The sequence below is a fragment of the Porites lutea genome, chromosome 2 (genome assembly GCF_958299795.1).
Source record: "Porites lutea chromosome 2, jaPorLute2.1, whole genome shotgun sequence".
NCBI lineage: Eukaryota > Metazoa > Cnidaria > Anthozoa > Scleractinia > Poritidae > Porites > Porites lutea.
In genome coordinates, this window is record NC_133202.1 from 7,756,228 (window position 1) to 7,772,692 (window position 16,465).

Consider the following 16,465-nt stretch of genomic DNA (forward strand, 5'->3'; position numbering starts at 1 on the left):
CTAGTGTATTAGTCCTCAACAGATCATCTCTGTCTCTCCTGCAAACATTTGTTGTTGATACACTACTCAACTTGCCATTGCCATTCAACATACCGGTAATTCTTACTTACACTAACACATCCCGCGTAAACGCCTTCGGGCGTCTTCTTGTTTTACACAATTATGGGAATGTTTAGACAATCAGCCAATCAAAATCAGTGCCCAGTTTTCGGGTAGTAGTGACGTCACTGGACGCCATTAACGGCTGATCGATTCAGACGTTGCTGAGAGGAGAAAACGACTTGAAGCAATCAGAAGAAAGTCAGGCCATATTTCTATTACCTCCTACTCCAGTTTCTTGTGAACCTCGGCAGCGGTGGGCCGTTTGTTTTCTGTTCGTACGGCAAAGCAGTGAGAGTGATGCTTTTGCTCCGTCTAAAAATGAGTAGGTAGTAGAGTAGGTCTATACGCCTTTGCACAACCGAGGCGCTCTGGCTGAGCCCAGGACTGCCTTACACTCTGATTTTAAGCTAACATTACAGTGGCCAACTCCGAGAAAAGCTGTCGTCCCTTGGACCACTCTGCCATACCTTCTTAGATTGTCTTTTCCTTTACGTAACTTTAGTAGTAAATTATGCTCGAATCGTAAATATGTTTTTAAACAATTTTTAATGGCTTGTAAACAGTACAAAATAAAGTTGATGCTGAAGTTGACTCTGACGTTATTCTAAAGGTATTCTGATAAAATACCTTTTTGTGAACTGATGTAAACTTTTATTGCTTCGTCTTAAATATCGGGCAACCGTTAACATTTCTTCTCATGCATAATCCGATCTATCTGACCTTCTTCTACTGATAGTGTGGCTGAAAACGTTGTCTTATACACTACACAGAGATCACAATATAGAGGTTATACAAGAAAATATAGCATTCCCTCCTTGCTGTCAAAAACAGCCAGTCTCGTTATCAAAAACTCAGTGAAATAGTTGTGTTATTTGTTCAGGGAAAGTCACGCGATGGTGACTTTGAAACATTGTGCACCTTCCAATTTGCCAGCACACTACAAAGTCCCCTTTCCTAACAAACATGTACAAAACTATGAAAGTTGCAGATTAAGTACATATCCTATTTCTACGATAAAAATGTGAATGATTAAATTATGAAATTGTACAGTAGTTTCCAGAAACCTCTTTCATCCAGAATTGCATTTCTTTCCTCAGCTCTTCAAACTGTTGGTGAATCTCAGCGGCGGTGGGTCGTTCATCTTCGTCATACTGCAAGGCGTTGAGAGTTATATTTTGCATTATAATGGATCCTTGGGCATGCTCTGAAAATGCAACATTGATACCTTGGTTATTTGATTGGAACATTGCATATCCAAGCCCAACTTTTTTCGCAAATAACTGGCCGTATGGACGACCAAACGCACCGTAAAACCTTTTTCCATTAACTGTGACAAAATCGCGTTCTAGAATGGAAAAAAAGAGGGCGCCAAGGGAAAAAACATCGGCTTTTTCAGTGTAACGGTGTTTGAAAACTTCGGGGGCCATCCAGCTCACTGTACCAGCTTCGGAGGACATGTAGTGTTTTGCATATTCGCCAATCCATGAGTCGTCCGTCAATCTTGCTTCGGCATTGAGGACGACGACGAACTCTTTCGCCAAACCAAAGTCGGCCAATTTCACATCCTCAGTCGCGGTTAACAGCACGTTCTCTGGTTTCAGATCACGATGGACTACATTTTTTGAATGAAGGAATGCAAGCCCCGCGGTCATTTGCCGCATCCACTTGAAATTCATCAAGTCGCTGCTCGGTCGATGAAGGCGTTCGTTCAAGTTTCCGCCGACGTAGAACTCAGTCAAAATTGTCATGTGCTGTAAGCCTTGTGCTTTGTAGCCGCCTGCTGCAGTGATTGAGATTACGTTTTCGTGGGTCGAAATTTTACATAATGTTTGAATCTCTTTCATTACAGCTATCAGTTCCGATTGATCTTCACAAACCACGTCTTTTAACGCATACTCGTTTACAGTCGCCTCCTCCTTCACTTTGTACACGACACCGAAAGCCCCAGCCCCGAGTCGTTGCTGAACTGTCACCAATTTTTCGCCAACTTGGAGCGTCTTTGGCATAGTTGCTGAGCTTAGGGTGTACATTTTGTGTCGTTTCCCCACTGCTTTCAACTGGTCTGCTCGCTCCTTTCAAAGCGGAAAAAAGATTTTATAGAAAACGCCCTTGTTTTCTCAGAAAACTGGAAACGATGGGGTGGAGGGGGTGGGGGTGTTGTCCTCAAGTATAGTGAAAGGAACTTTTTACCCAGCTTCTTTCTTACCCTCGTACCCAAGCTCCTTGCCGTTTATTCTCTTTTTCGTTTTTGGTTTTTTATCCTTGGTTCGATGTACTCTTACGTAGTGCTGTGTGATCTTGTATAAGCCTTGAATAGCTGACCTGCTAATTTAGGCGCTTATTCGGAAGGAGCGTTGCCATGTCATATAGGTAAAAAAGAGGGGCATTTTTATCGGGGGGTGAGGAAGTGATGTGCCTCATTCCGGTTAGCTGAAAATGGAAGTAACTCATTTAGTGCAGTGACGTGAACAGGAGGATTGTGTCCTCAACCGGAAAAGAAAGTCAACTCCACAATGGAAACAATACGCCGTTTTCCAAGAATGACCTACGTGTGTGTCTTGTTATAACTGTGGAGTATGTACGTGCTTGTTCAGAGGAGTAATCATGCATTGCAAACAAAATATATTCAAATGTCTAAGCTGTAACGTTTTTCTGTTTACTTTGAAGCGTATATATATCGTTAAGATTCGTGAAGAAACTTTTGATAAAAGTTGCAATGATTATTTATTGTAAGGAATAAAGTCAACGGAAAAACCCGATCAACATGCTTGCAAAAACTTTAAATTTATTTTCTACGACTGTCAGCAGGAACAGGGCTCCTGGGAGGAATTAATGAGTGTTTTTTCTAAAATGTGTTTGTAATTACTTGGTTACTTTTGGAATCGCAAACTTTCTGAAAACCTTTTTCCCGCTGTTTGATTATCATAATCAACACTCTTTCTCGTATTTGACCGGTTGTTTTTTCTTTTGTCTAACGTCGTTCCAAACAAGAAAACGCCTACCTCAGCCAAAGCTAGAATAACCAGCAAGTGCATTTTCACTTTAAAAACACTGAAATAGATGAAGGTGCTAAAATATGACTGCTACTATGACTACAACAAAACGTTCATCTCTTACAAGTCTTGACTAAAGTATTCGACCGTTAGCTCTTTCCGTTGTTTAACAGCACCCTCTCCGCCCTGGTGACGGTTGTTGATTCCCAGAACCACTGAGCTTTCCATTTCCTTCGATGTTTGTGATTCGGTTATGAATCTCAGCAGCGCTTGGGCGATCATCTTTGTCGTATTGCAAAGCATCGAGAGCTATTCTTTGCAGAGCGTTGGATACTTGTGCACGATGTGAGAACTGAATGGTTGTGTTTGGATCTAAATGCATCGCACGCTCAACGCCAACTTTGCCTTCACCAGGAACATTCTTAAAAAGCACCGTAAATCGCCTTCTCCATAAACACGATAGAATCCCGCTCCAAGATTGCGAAAAACAAAGTACCGAGAGAAAACACATCGGCCTTCTCGGTGTAATGGCCATCAAAGAATTCGGGTGCCACCCAGGGTATTGGGCCAGTGCCCTTTGTCATGTAGTACCGCTCATAGCTCTTCACCCACGACCCATCGCCGCCATTTTTTTCGATTCGTGTGAGTGCAATGAATTCCGAGCCAAACCAAAGTCGGCCAATTTTGCATCCTCCGTCGCAGTCAGTAGTACGTTGTCTGCTTTCAGGTCGCGGTGAACCACACTGCGCGAGTGGAGGAAGGCAGGGGCGGCAGCCATTTATATAATCCACTTAAAGTTCTCTTCTTCGGTGCTCGATCGGTGGAGACGCTCGTTCAAGGTTCCACCAACGCAATATACAGTCAAGATGAACATGTGTAACTTGTGACTTTGATCGCGAAACTGTTCGGCGTCTATCATAGAAATCACATTCTCGTGCAGTGGGAGATTTGTTTCATGGTTTGAACCTCACGAATGGCATTCTTGATTTGCTTATCATTCTTACACGGGATATCTTTCAAAGCGTATACTCTGGAAGATACTCTAGCTTGTGACTTTGATCGCGAAACTGTTCGGCGTCTTTCATAGAAATCGCATTCTCGTGGGAGATTTGTTTCATGGTTTGAACCTCACGAATGGCATTCTTGATTTTCTTATCATTCTTACACGGGATATCTTTCAAAGCGTATACTCTGGAAGATGCCTCATCTTTGACTTTATAAACGACACCAAAAAATCCGCTTCCGAGTTTCTGTTGGATTCTTAGCTTTCTACCTCCAACTTTCACTGTTGAATTGGTTTGAAGATTTCCAAAGACTTGATTCACTGTGGTATATGTTCAAGGCAATGGTACAAAGAACTTCTCCGTTGCTGTTAGCTAACGCTCGCTGTTGCTTCTACGACAACCGAACAATTTCCTACTGAGAAAACACCATGGCGCTCTTTTTGTACTGACAAACAATATGTTTCTAAGAAAAGACCTTTGAGCTTGTATGCTTTTTTTTCCGGTACAGGTCAGATCATGTGATATAACTCTTGTAAAATGTGTCTGTCAACTTTTGTCCCTCTCTCGTGCTTATGTTTGCATAACATATATCAAAAGACGGAAGGCCAATTTGTTTTAGAGAAAGTACAACCTCTCTTTTCTGTCAAAACATTTTATGAATCCCTCCCCGCTCCCACCCCCCCTCCCTCAAAATCCCCTGCCGCCCTTGTGGTATACATAATAAATGCAGCCTTAGTGTTCTTAAAGAGGATACGAATTAGATTTTGCTTTTTATTGTTGACATAATGTTTAGTTACATTTTTTCCTACATGTTACAGGGCTTCATCGAAGAAAATCTCACATTCTCACCAAATCTTACATTACGTTGTGAATGAAAGTTATGAAGCTTCCTTTATTAGTGCTGCGTATTTGAAACTACTGTGGCAACCTTAGCGTCGCTTATGCAAAGAACAAAATAACTGCCATATTAACTAGAGTACAGTTTTAAATGAAACAGATCACGCTACAAAGTTCCTATAGTACTCAAAGTTTATATCACTGGCAAGGCTGTCATCAAGGATGCGACCATGGAGTCATTGCGGAGTTTAACAACACCCTGTCGCAGCTGGCGACGGTTGTTGATTCCCAGAACCACTGAGCTTCACACTTCCTTGGATATTTATGATTCGGTTATGAATCTCAGCAGCGCTTGGGCGATTATCTTTGTTGTACTGCAAAGCATCGAGAGCGATCCTTTGCAGAGGGCGGGATCCTTGTGCACGGGGTGAGAATTGAATCGTGGTGTTTGCATTACACCTTGCCATTGCATATCCAATGCCGACTTTGCCAATTTCAAACATTTCCTTGTATGCGCCGTAAAAGGCTTTGCCGTTGAACGTGAGAGAATCTCGCTCAAGAATAGCGAAAAACAAGATGCCAAGTGAAAACACATCTGCTTTATCTGTATAATGGCCATTGAACACTTCTGGAGCCATCCAGTGGGGTGTACCAACCACAGAGTCCATGTAAAACTGTGCATAGCCGCGCAGCCATGAGCCATCATCAAGTCGAGCGGCGATACTCTTAAGTGCTACAAACTCTCTCGCCAAACCAAAGTCGGCCAACTTTACATCCTCCTTCGGCTTCGCGGTTAACAACACATTCTCAGGTTTAAGATCGCGATGGACGACATTCTGTGCATGGAGGTAGGCAAGACCCGCGGCAATTTGTCTCATCCATTTTAGATTCATCTCGTCGGTGCTCTCTTGATTAAGACGCTCGTTTAAGTTACCGCCAGCGCAGTACTCGGTCAGAATCAACATGTGTAGGCCTTGGGCATCGTTCAGATATTGGTCTGCCCCTAACACAGAGATTACGTTCTCATGGGAGAGTTTCTGCATGGTTTTAACCTCACGAATGGCATCCTTGATTTGCGTCTTGTCCTTACACAAAACATCTTTTAAAGCGTACAATGTGGAAGATGCCTCGTCTTTGACTTTGTATACGACACCAAAAGCGCCGTTGCCGAGTCTCTGTTGGACAATAAACACTTGTTTCCCGACGCTAACTTTCGAACTGGTTGGACAAGCCCCGACGGCTGGCAGCATTTTGGCGTATATACTACAGGCAAACGTTAACTACTTCGTCAGTTACTTTTCGCTGTCTTATGTTGATGACAGAAACGAGTTTCTTAGAAAACACTAGGTGTGCCTCATTTACTTACAAATGATTTGTTTCCAAGAATTCTTCGGTTTCTCTTTTGAAGCTATCAGGGGTATCGTGCGGAAGCATGGCTAGTACCTACAACCCTCCACGTTTACCCTAGAGCCCCTTCCTTTAGCCGGATGATTTCAAAGCTCTAATCTTAAATAAGAAATATAGAGTATTGTTTAATTTTATCAAAGACCTGACTCTGTTTGTTCATTTCTACGCCACGTTAACTTTCTTGGAATACAGCTGAAAGAAAACGCGTTGGATTGTAATTAGAAGTGAGGTGTCTTAAGTGCTCGTTATACTTCTAAACAGAAAAGCATTTTTCCATTCTTGTGAGCGCGATGAATTGAGCCAAACTAACGTCGGGCAACTTCGCGTCACAGGTAGCAGGACGTTCAATAGACCTTATTCACGATACACGCCATCTTTGCACGCGCTTTAGGATCGACGGGATAAAAGCTATCTCGTGGTATTTCAGGGGGCAAACAAGTGATAAAATTTGCCAATACGAGTAATCGCGGTCGAATTTGTTTATTCTATCAAAACGAGACGACGATTTTATAGTCATGCGAAATGTAGATATCGAGTTTTGGCAAGATTTACGTCATGACTTTTTGCCATGAGGCCATCTAAGGTCGCTACTGCATACACAAAAAGTAACAATGAACCCATACTTTGACATTATCGTCTTTAAGATGAAAAGGTCTTCATTTCCTTTTGTCTAGAATCAACAAACTCAACCGCGATTTCTTCTACTGGCAATTTTTTTCACTTGCTTACCCCCTAAGAAACCACGTGACATCGCTCTTATCCCATCAGTTCTTAAGCGCGTGCAAAGATGGCGCGTATCTTGAATAAGGTCTACTGTCGGCGTTAAAGTCGCGATGAACCTAGTTGTGTCCATGTGCAGTCAGTTACTAACAGGAGCCTTAATCAGTAGAGTGAAAACCGTGGAATTCATCTTTAAAATAACAAAGAGCAGGATTTCCTGGAACGACGGGTAGTTGAGTAATCTGTTTGATATTTGTAAGGGAACAAGTTACCGTTTGAAATTATTAAAGTAATAAGCATGGATAAAAGTTAACGTTGTTTTACAAGTAAGGGCGCGTTCGATTGAGTGTATCCCGGAATAAGAGATAATGGAATAATCTCAAAAATCACTTTTTTTGGCTTTCACGGCTCTGTTAAATCTAGAAATCTGGTAGAAACTAATAGTTAAGTTGAATGTCACATGCCAATGATCTAACTATTCGCGGTCGACTTAGTCTCGGTGTCAACAAAGTGACTTGAATTAACACGCCTACAATCGGCGACAAAATAGGGTAACTTAGGAGAACAAAAGAATCCGCGTCCCTCCTCTGTCCCCTCCATTCAAAGTTGGGGTGTTTGTTGTTTTCTGTAGGTAGCTCGAACATCGGCACAACATTGCATGGAGGGGATGGGGAGGAAAAGCTATATTTCCTCCCTTTGAAGTTAGTAAAACGCAAAAAAGCCTAATTTGGGGCGAAGTGTCTTAACTCATTTTGTCGCCGATTGTAGTTTCCGGAACCACCCCTGCAAATTCAAGGCTACAGCATTTCCTTCTTTCCGCGTAATAGCGATTGGTTATATAGAATCCAAGAGACTGACATGGCAAAATTTGCTTTAAGAAAAAGGAAATTCAACTCAAATATATTCAGGCCTGGTTCCTTCACAGATTTGTAAAATAATGTAAAAGGGTTGGGTTGCATTCTGATGTCTTTTCAACTGAGGTAGAGTTCTTTAAATTGCATTTAGGAAATTGTTTATAACTGCATCATGTGCCAGCCACACCCTATTTTATCAAACAATTTTTTGACTTAAAATTCCCACTAGTTAGTCGTTCCTTCTCTAGATCCAAACAATGACAACTAATGGTGTTCTTGTAAAACTGTTCGGAATGAGACTAGGCCATTTAACTTCTTATCCCTGTTCAAACATATTAATGTTGATTAAAGGAGGACTGGCACTTGTCAACGACCTTTGACCCGTTTCTCGCTGATTTCGTAGACATTTTAAAAAAAGGTTCACTGTTTTGATCTAGGGAACCTGAAGCTGCGAGAATTAATGATTGCAAATTTCAAACAGTAGAGGGCGTGGTAGATCACGTACGTGAGCAGGTAATTTGAGTATCTAGTAATAAACAACAAGAACAACATAGACATTAGAGGAACTATCTATTGGGCTGCCCGTGAGGGCAGCGCCCAATCAAGAATTACCTACCTTCCGTCTATGTCGAAAAAAGACAAAATAGCGGACGGAACTACATGAAGGCTTTGCTTGTCCCATTCCCCTCAATGGGGCTGATTTTTGCGGAGAGGGGACAGGTCATTTCAGGTTGTCTGGCGAACAGACTTGAAAGTCGATTGGAAAAGAATACAAAATTATTGCGTGGAATTGTTGGCCCTATATCTACGCCGAATGATTATCTAAATACAGTCTTCGATGAGGTAGTTAGCCTGCGCAAAAGCTGCAGATACTATGCCCTTCCACGGTCCCCACGGGAAAAGCTTCAATTTGTTACAATTCCCTTCCGGCGTGTGAAAAGTCTTTCCTTACCAGAAAAGAATATGCTATTTGTAGATCGCCTCGTTAAATAGAAACACATTCACTTGGTTAGTTGAGGGTTTTAATACAACAGAAATAGTAATGAAAAGTAATTCAGTAGCTTCAGCTGTAGCTTTGCGTATTTTAAGATATCGAAAATTACTCTTATATAAAATATGTGAAAGGTTTGAACCCAAAAGTCATTTCGTAAGTAGGTTGAGCATGATCGTCCGGGTGAACGTAGTCCTGAATAGGACTGTTGCTGACAGTAACCGACGTTTCGACAACCTGTGTGGTAGTCATCTTCAGTGCAGAGTCAAAGTGAGTTGCAATTGTATTACGTCTGTTGACAACATGAATACAAACTTCAGCTGCAGCTGTCGGGGCTAATAGCATTTATCTTCATCAAAAGGCCTTTTGTCCCTTCAAGGTCTTTGGAACAGTACAAACACAAACACTATTCAAGGAGAGTGTCTTTTTCATAGATTTTCCTCCCTTTGCATGATTTATATTTAACCTACGTTTCAGTAAAAATGTCAAAGACAGTCAAGCAGGAAGCATGCCTTCATGCAAATTTTTCATAGCTATTTCTCATATGCTCATGTCACGGCTGTACAGTGTTCTTTGTTTGAACCTGATGTTGAATAACTTTATTTACTTTATTTGAGATATGGAAAATATGGGGGAGAAGACGAACGAATCTTGCACAAAAATCGGCCGACAGAAAAATGTCATCGGCAGTTTAGTCTTGATTTTTTTGCTCGTGTCATCTTTCCTTTATCAGTTCAATCAAAAACTAAGTATTTAATTTAATGTAGATTCCCTGCAGTTATGACTTCAAATCCTCATTTCGACTTATTTCCTTTCCTTTTAACTTTAAGTAGCCCTTAATACCCGTAAAACGGAGCACTAGCTGATGTAGGGAGGCGGGGTGAAATGAGCGCACTTTCGGCCTCAGGTTTGTCAGTCTAATTTGTACTGTTATGAGTTACCGACATAAAAGAAGGACCTTTTTTTATTAAGATAATTCTTTCGTTACACTTTGAAACCCTGCGGCTTAAGAAAACCTCGAAACTAAAGAAAATGATACAGTCCTGAAGTCTACGATGTTTTTGGAGCTGTAAGCCGATGTAATAAGAACTTTGTAACTACGATAACAAACATCCCACTTCTGAGATTTTCATATTTTGTATTTACACAGTTGATTGGTAACAAGACTTCGTGTCGGACAATTCAAGGGTAGTCGCGCTGGGATTTTAGATCGGACTCACTGACGAATTGTACTTCACTCCGTCCTGTACTAATAGTTTTCAGCCTTCTTGCATCACCGCTTCTACCCTGCGAGCAGAGGAGCTCAGTAGTTTTACACAGCTCATACCGCAAAAATGTAGCCTTTGCTCTCAGGGTACACCGAGCTACGTATTATTTTCTACCAAACTAAGCTGCATAGATTCTTATATGAACTCCCTATAGTGGTAACAAATGTTCCGTAAAATCATGTTGTTTTGAATCTTAACACCGGGCGCAGCAATACAAAACTGTGTACAAATGATTTCTAGCGGTCACCCTTCGACAGTCGTCCACACCTAGGCCATTTGCTGCATTTAAAATGGTATTTCACTTTGAAATAACGATTTTATGAAAATGGTATATTGATATATATTTTAGAACAGCGGGACGAAAAATTAAACGTAAAGAGGACCACGCGGTCTAACTTGTACCACGTGGCTGACCAGCTGCAAATGGACTATTCAACAAAAAAGAGTGCTTCAAACATGAAAGAGTAACTTTGCTATTGAATTTGTTTTGTGTTGAAAATTATTAAATTACGAAATGGTAAAACAATATGCGGAAGCCTCTTTTACCCAGAATTGCATTTCCTCCATGACCTCCTCCAGTCTCCTATGAACCTCAGCAGCAGTGGGTCGTTCTTTTGCTTCTTCCCGTAAAGCATCGAGAGTGATGCTTTTCATTGTGTTGGAGCCTTGTGCTCCGTCTGAAAATGCAGCTTGAATAATAATATTTCGCCGACCATTTTCCACCATTGCAAAACCAAGGCCCACCTTTCGGTCACTGAACGCCTCTACTCGATGAAACGCAGCATAAAATCTTTTACCCTTCACATCATCATAATCCCTTTGCAGGATTGCAAAGAAAATGGCGCCAAGGGAAAACACGTCTGCTTTCTCTGTGTAATGACCTTCAAAAACTTCTGGAGCCATCCAGTGGGGTGTACCAACATGTGAGTTCATGTAATATTTTGCCAGCACTGAGTCATTACAAAGATCGCGTATTTGTTTTCAGTGCGATGAACGGTCTTTCTAAACCAAAATCAGCGAGCTTTATGTCGTCAGTCTCGGTTAACAGCACATTCTCAGTTTTCAGATCACGATGGACCACATTCTGTTTGTGAAGATAGTCAAGTCCACTGGCGGTTTGCTCCATCCACTTTACGTTTACTATATCACTGCTTGGTCGATCGAGGCGTTCGTTCAAGTTTCCCCCTGCGCAGTAAACCATCAAAATTAGTTCGTGCAAACCATCATCATGAGAGCGCTGGTCTCGAGCAATGAGTTTAACCACATTTGCGTGAGAGATGCGTCCTAAGATGTTAATTTCTTTCATTTCAGCTTCAGACTCTTCTGTTTGATGTGCGACATGTTTTAGCGCATACTTCATTCCAGTTGCCTTGTCCTTCACTTTGTACACATCACCAAAAGCCCCCGAACCGAGTGGTCGCTTAATTTTCACCAGTTTTTCTCCAACTTTTAGAGGGATCTCGAGGTTCAACGACATACTATTCTTTCCGTTTTTCCTTGCACTAGTGTTAAGACAACGTGTTTGTAAAAAAAAATTTCTTATTATATGGCCAGGTGAAGTGAATGCTGCGTTCTAATTGGCTACCCGAGAAGGCAAGATGCTCGGAATTTCCCGCTTTGTCCTGCGAGAATAGATTTTGTTTTGACCGCAAGCTTGTTTGGTGAAGATGGCTAAATATGGTGCTTTTTTGACTACTTTGAACTTGAACTTCGTCGTGCCATAAAAACGCAAAAAAAAAAAAAAAAAAAAAATGGCCAATGTCCATCCATCCTGACCTCACGCTTACAAGGCTGCTAAGCATTACTTACCCAAAGATACGTGTCTGAAGGCCTAAGTAAATCTCAAGCTTATTTTACTTTGCATCACATTTAAGTCAGAAAGTTGAAGCGATTCAAGAAAAGTTTCAGGTGATTTGAAAACCATCCTTAAAACAGACTTTGCTAACTTGCGGTTTCTTGAGCTTTGAGAAAGGCGGCATGTCAATCAATCTTATTTATATTTCGTGGGAAAAGAGCCCTAAGTTAACCTGAAGTAAAAAAGAATCGGTTGTGTTTGAAGCTTTATTTTACTTGAAGTCTTTAAAATTTACTTGTCTTGAAATATATATTTGTTCATTTAGGCTCTAGTGTAAAGAGTAGTGTTGTATTTCTTAGAAAACTAAATAAGTCATGGATAACGTAGACAGGGGAGAGACCGGAAGTGTGAAAACCTCTCCTCCAGCTTCAGAAGAAAATGAAGCTTATAATTCAGAGATCTATTAATGGAAAAAATATATTTTTGATAGAAACAATTTTTTTGGCCTCCTCAAACGAATTCATGTTACCGTACACTGAGTAACATACCCATAACCTTAGCCTGCATGGCCATCGTTTTCGTTTTCTTTTGAGCTATAAGCGGGATTAGCGCACGAAACATGTAGGTGAGAAGGAATGACTGCTCGCGAGCTAACGAAGTTTATAATGACCCAGATCATTATACGTTTGTGGGAAACTGCTCACCTAACCCTCCCCTAAGCCAACATTTTGCCCTAAGTGAGAAGTAAGTGTTAATGTTGTGTTAGAGGAGGGGTAGGTGGGCAGTTTCCCAGAGACGCAAATGATCCGAATCAATCATTCTTACGCAGAAAGGGCTAAAATAGTGTGCATTTCGATTTTCCAAATTCATTTCCCCATGTATTAAAGGAAGTCCAAGATAGTCTTGAATTCTGGATTCCACTCTGTGGATTCTTGAGTTGATTCCGCAAGCAAAAATTTGCGGGATTCCGGAATCAGGATTATCTTACAAGGGGCGAAATTTCGGATTGATTGAGAGTCCTAAGGTAGCAATTTTAGCTTCGCATTGGTTATTTCCGTTTTCTGCTATTGTTTAGTAGAATAGTTCTTTTCCAACGCTTCAATCTAGTTTGGTCGCCACTATTAGGGAAGCTGTTGTGCTTATGACAGGTAACTAACTTCTGAGTTTGGGCGGAAACTTACAAAGGCTTGCTGCATTTTCGTTTAAGTACCAAACCTCGAATTCTTCTTCTTCTTATTATTATTTAGTCAGCTTATGGCATAGAAAAATTCTAACTGGACAAACGAACCGGAACATAAAGGCTCCCTCAGCAATGGAAACAACCATCAACTTCAGTTTCTTGGAATGAGGCCGAATGTCCAATATTTCTTAATTTTGCCATGTGCACAGAAAACAAAATTTTCTGTTTGTTGCGTTAGTAACCTTTTCTGATTTCTTCATTTTCTTCTCTTTTTAACTTTAAACTTTGCACCGTTTATTAAGAAAAGTTTCCTTCATTATCTCGTCAGTATAGAAGCAGTGCAAAACATGCAATGCCGTGATTATAAACTTCTAAGATTGATTATTACATAGTTAGTAGATTTACTATGATTATGTCAACCTGAACGACTTGAACTTCCGATAATATACCTGGCCCTCGCAATTGCAAACATAGACTCGTCACAAGTCGACCGCGAGAGCGCCAAATGCGCTAAGGACGCTCGCAAAGCGATTGAAAGCGAATAAACTGAAAAAAGCACGTTTCTAACTTCTTTTCGCAAGATTTGTCTCATGCTAATTCTGAGAAAATCGCATAGGAATATAAGCAATTTTTTACTTAGTCGCTTTTGAAGCAGTAACTATTTGTAGCATTTTCATGGTGTCTCAGAAATACATATTTTCACGGGAAATGAAGCCTGCCCTTATTTCGTTTATTGTTTGTTTCGTTAGGTGGTAAATTGAAAAAAAACAAAACGAAAAACAAAGAAAAAAAGAACTTCCTTGTGCATTAAAACGCGTCCGATGTTTGGTTGCTAGTTGTAAAATATTCTTTGAATCCTCGTAAGCAACACTTTAAAACTGGTGCAGGTATCACATAATATTCTGTACTCAGCTTGACTGCTTGTCTCACCGACCGGTGCAGCCTCCAGTAAAATCCGCGGACCACAAAGTCAACAGCACCATCCTTCTGATGCTTGTTGATTCCCAGAATTGCTGAGCCTAACACTTCCTTGGATGTTCGTTATTCGGTTATGAATCTCTTCGGCGCTAGGGCGCTCATTTTTATTATACTGCATCGCGTCGACAGCGATCCTTTTCAGCGCACCAGATCCTTGTGCGTAGGGTGAAAACGCAGCTTGAATATTATTTTGCCGACCATTGGTAACAGGACTTCGCGTCGAACAATTTAGGGTAGTCGCGCTTGTAATTTTAATTTGCACTCTGAGATGAATTGTACTTCACTCCGTCCTATACTTGTCTAATAATTTCATCCTTCATACATCACCGCTTCTACTCTGCGAGCAGAGGAGCTCAGTACTTTTGTACGCCAGCTCAACCGCAGGAAAATGCTCTTGTTGCAGCGGTAACCGCGAAAATGTAGCCTTTGCTCGCAGGGTACACCGAGCTACATATTATTTTCTACTAAACTAAGCCACGTAGATTCTTATATGAACTCCCTATAGTGGTAACAAATTTTACGTAAAATCATGTTGTTTTGAATCTTAACAGGCGCAACAATACAAAACTGTGTACAAAGGATGTCTAGATGATGTTGACAGTTGTCCACCTGCTGGGCAGTCAACTGGTACGAAAACGCCATGCTGGGACACAAGAGCTCACATCATTTAAAATGGTATTTCACTTTAAAATAACGATTTTATGAAAATGATATATTGATATATATTTTAGAACAGTGGGACGAAAAATTAAACGTAAAGAGGACCACGCGGTCTAACTTGTACCACGTGGCTGACCAGCTGCAAATGGACTATTCAACAAAAGAGAGTGCTTCAAACATGAAAGAGTAGCTTTGCTATTGAATTTGTTTTGTGTTGAAAATTATTAAATTACGAAATGGTAAAACAATATGCGGAAGCCTCTTTTACCCAGAATTGCATTTCCTCCATGACCTCCTCCAGTCTCCTGTGAACCTCGGCAGCAGTGGGTCGTTCTTTTGCTTCTTTCTGTAAAGCATCGAGAGTGATGCTTTTCATTGTGTTGGAGCCTTGTGCTCCGTCTGAAAACGCAGCTTGAATAATATTTTGCCCATCATATTCCGCCATTGCATAACCAAGGCCCACCTTTATGACACTGAACGGGGAATTTTGATGAAACGCACCATAAAATCTTTCACCATCCAGATCAATAAAATCCCTTTGCAGGATTGCAAAGAAGATGGCACCAAGGGAAAACACGTCGGCTTTTTCTGCGTAATGACCTTTAAAAACTTCTGGGGCCATCCAGTGGGGTGTGCCGACATGTGAATTCATGTAATATTTTGCCAGCAATGGGTCATCACAAAGCCATGATGGCGTATTTGTTTTCAGTGCGATGAACGGTCTTGCTAAACCAAAATCAGCCACCTTTATATCCTCAGTCTCGGTTAACAGCAAATTCTCAGTTTTCAGATCACGATGGACTACATTCTTTTCATGAAGATAGTCAAGGCCACTTGCGGCTTGCTTCATCCACTTTACGTTTACTATATCACTGCTTGGTCGATGGAGGCGTTCGTTCAAGTTTCCCCCTGAGCAGTACTCCATCAAAATTAGTTCGTGCAAACTCCGCTTAGGATCAAAGTGCTCTTGGCTGTCTCGAGCAATCAGTGTAACCACATTTGCGTGAGAGATTTGTCCTAATATGTGAATTTCTTTCATTTCAGCTAACGACTCTTCTGATTGATGTACGACATCTTTTAGCGCATACTTCATTCCAGTTGCCTTGTCCTTCACTTTGTACACATCACCAAAAGCCCCCGAACCGAGTGGTCGCTTAATTTTTACCAGTTTTCCTCCAACATTTAGAGTGGCCCCGAGGTTCAAGGGCATACTTTTCTTTCTGTTTTTCCACTCGTGATAAAACAACGTGTTTGTAAAAAAGTAGCCTGTTCCAGGCTCCGAGATGGTGGTGGAAAGTCGTTCAGAAATAAGAAATGCGAAAAACGCGCGGGGGCTGGGGAGGGACAGGGCGGCGCCACCGCCCCCTTTCCCAAGTCGTGTGCGTCTTATTTTCGCTTTGCTCGTTTTAATACGTTCCCACTATACTATCTGAGAGCCTGGCACAGGCTAGTAAAAAAGTATCTTATTATATAGCCAGGTGAAGCGAATGCTGTAGCCCGCGTAGCATGGCGGTTTTGGTTGGGCGCGCTAAATAGGCGGGCGAGGGCAAAGAAACTTTCGGCCTCAAGTTTGTCGGTCTAATTTGTACTGTTATCAGTTACCGACATAAAAGAAAGACCTTTTTTATAAGGATAATTCTTTCGTTACACTTTGAAACCCTGCGGATTAAGAAAAC

The 16,465-nt window shown here is 41.3% G+C and overlaps 2 protein-coding genes and 1 pseudogene across 2 annotated transcripts; all 3 read right to left on the reverse strand.

The window, feature by feature from the left end:
- Nucleotides 1-730: 730 nt before the first annotated feature.
- On the reverse strand, nt 731-2,222 carry LOC140927601 (serine/threonine-protein kinase pdik1l-A-like). The gene has a single exon (XM_073377279.1). The coding sequence runs from the start codon at nt 2,130-2,132 to the stop codon at nt 1,137-1,139; it is 996 nt and encodes a 331-aa protein (XP_073233380.1). The 5' UTR covers nt 2,133-2,222; the 3' UTR covers nt 731-1,136.
- Nucleotides 2,223-2,937: 715 nt separating this feature from the next.
- Nucleotides 2,938-4,925, reverse strand: LOC140925547 (serine/threonine-protein kinase 35-like; annotated as a pseudogene).
- On the reverse strand, nt 4,918-15,999 carry LOC140925548 (uncharacterized). Its single transcript, XM_073375485.1, has 4 exons — nt 15,023-15,999; nt 11,139-11,678; nt 10,688-10,993; nt 4,918-6,199 (listed from the first exon to the last, which is right to left on the reverse strand). Exons 1-4 carry the CDS (start codon nt 15,997-15,999, stop codon nt 5,185-5,187), a joined length of 2,838 nt encoding a protein of 945 aa, XP_073231586.1. The 3' UTR covers nt 4,918-5,184.
- Nucleotides 16,000-16,465: the final 466 nt, after the last annotated feature.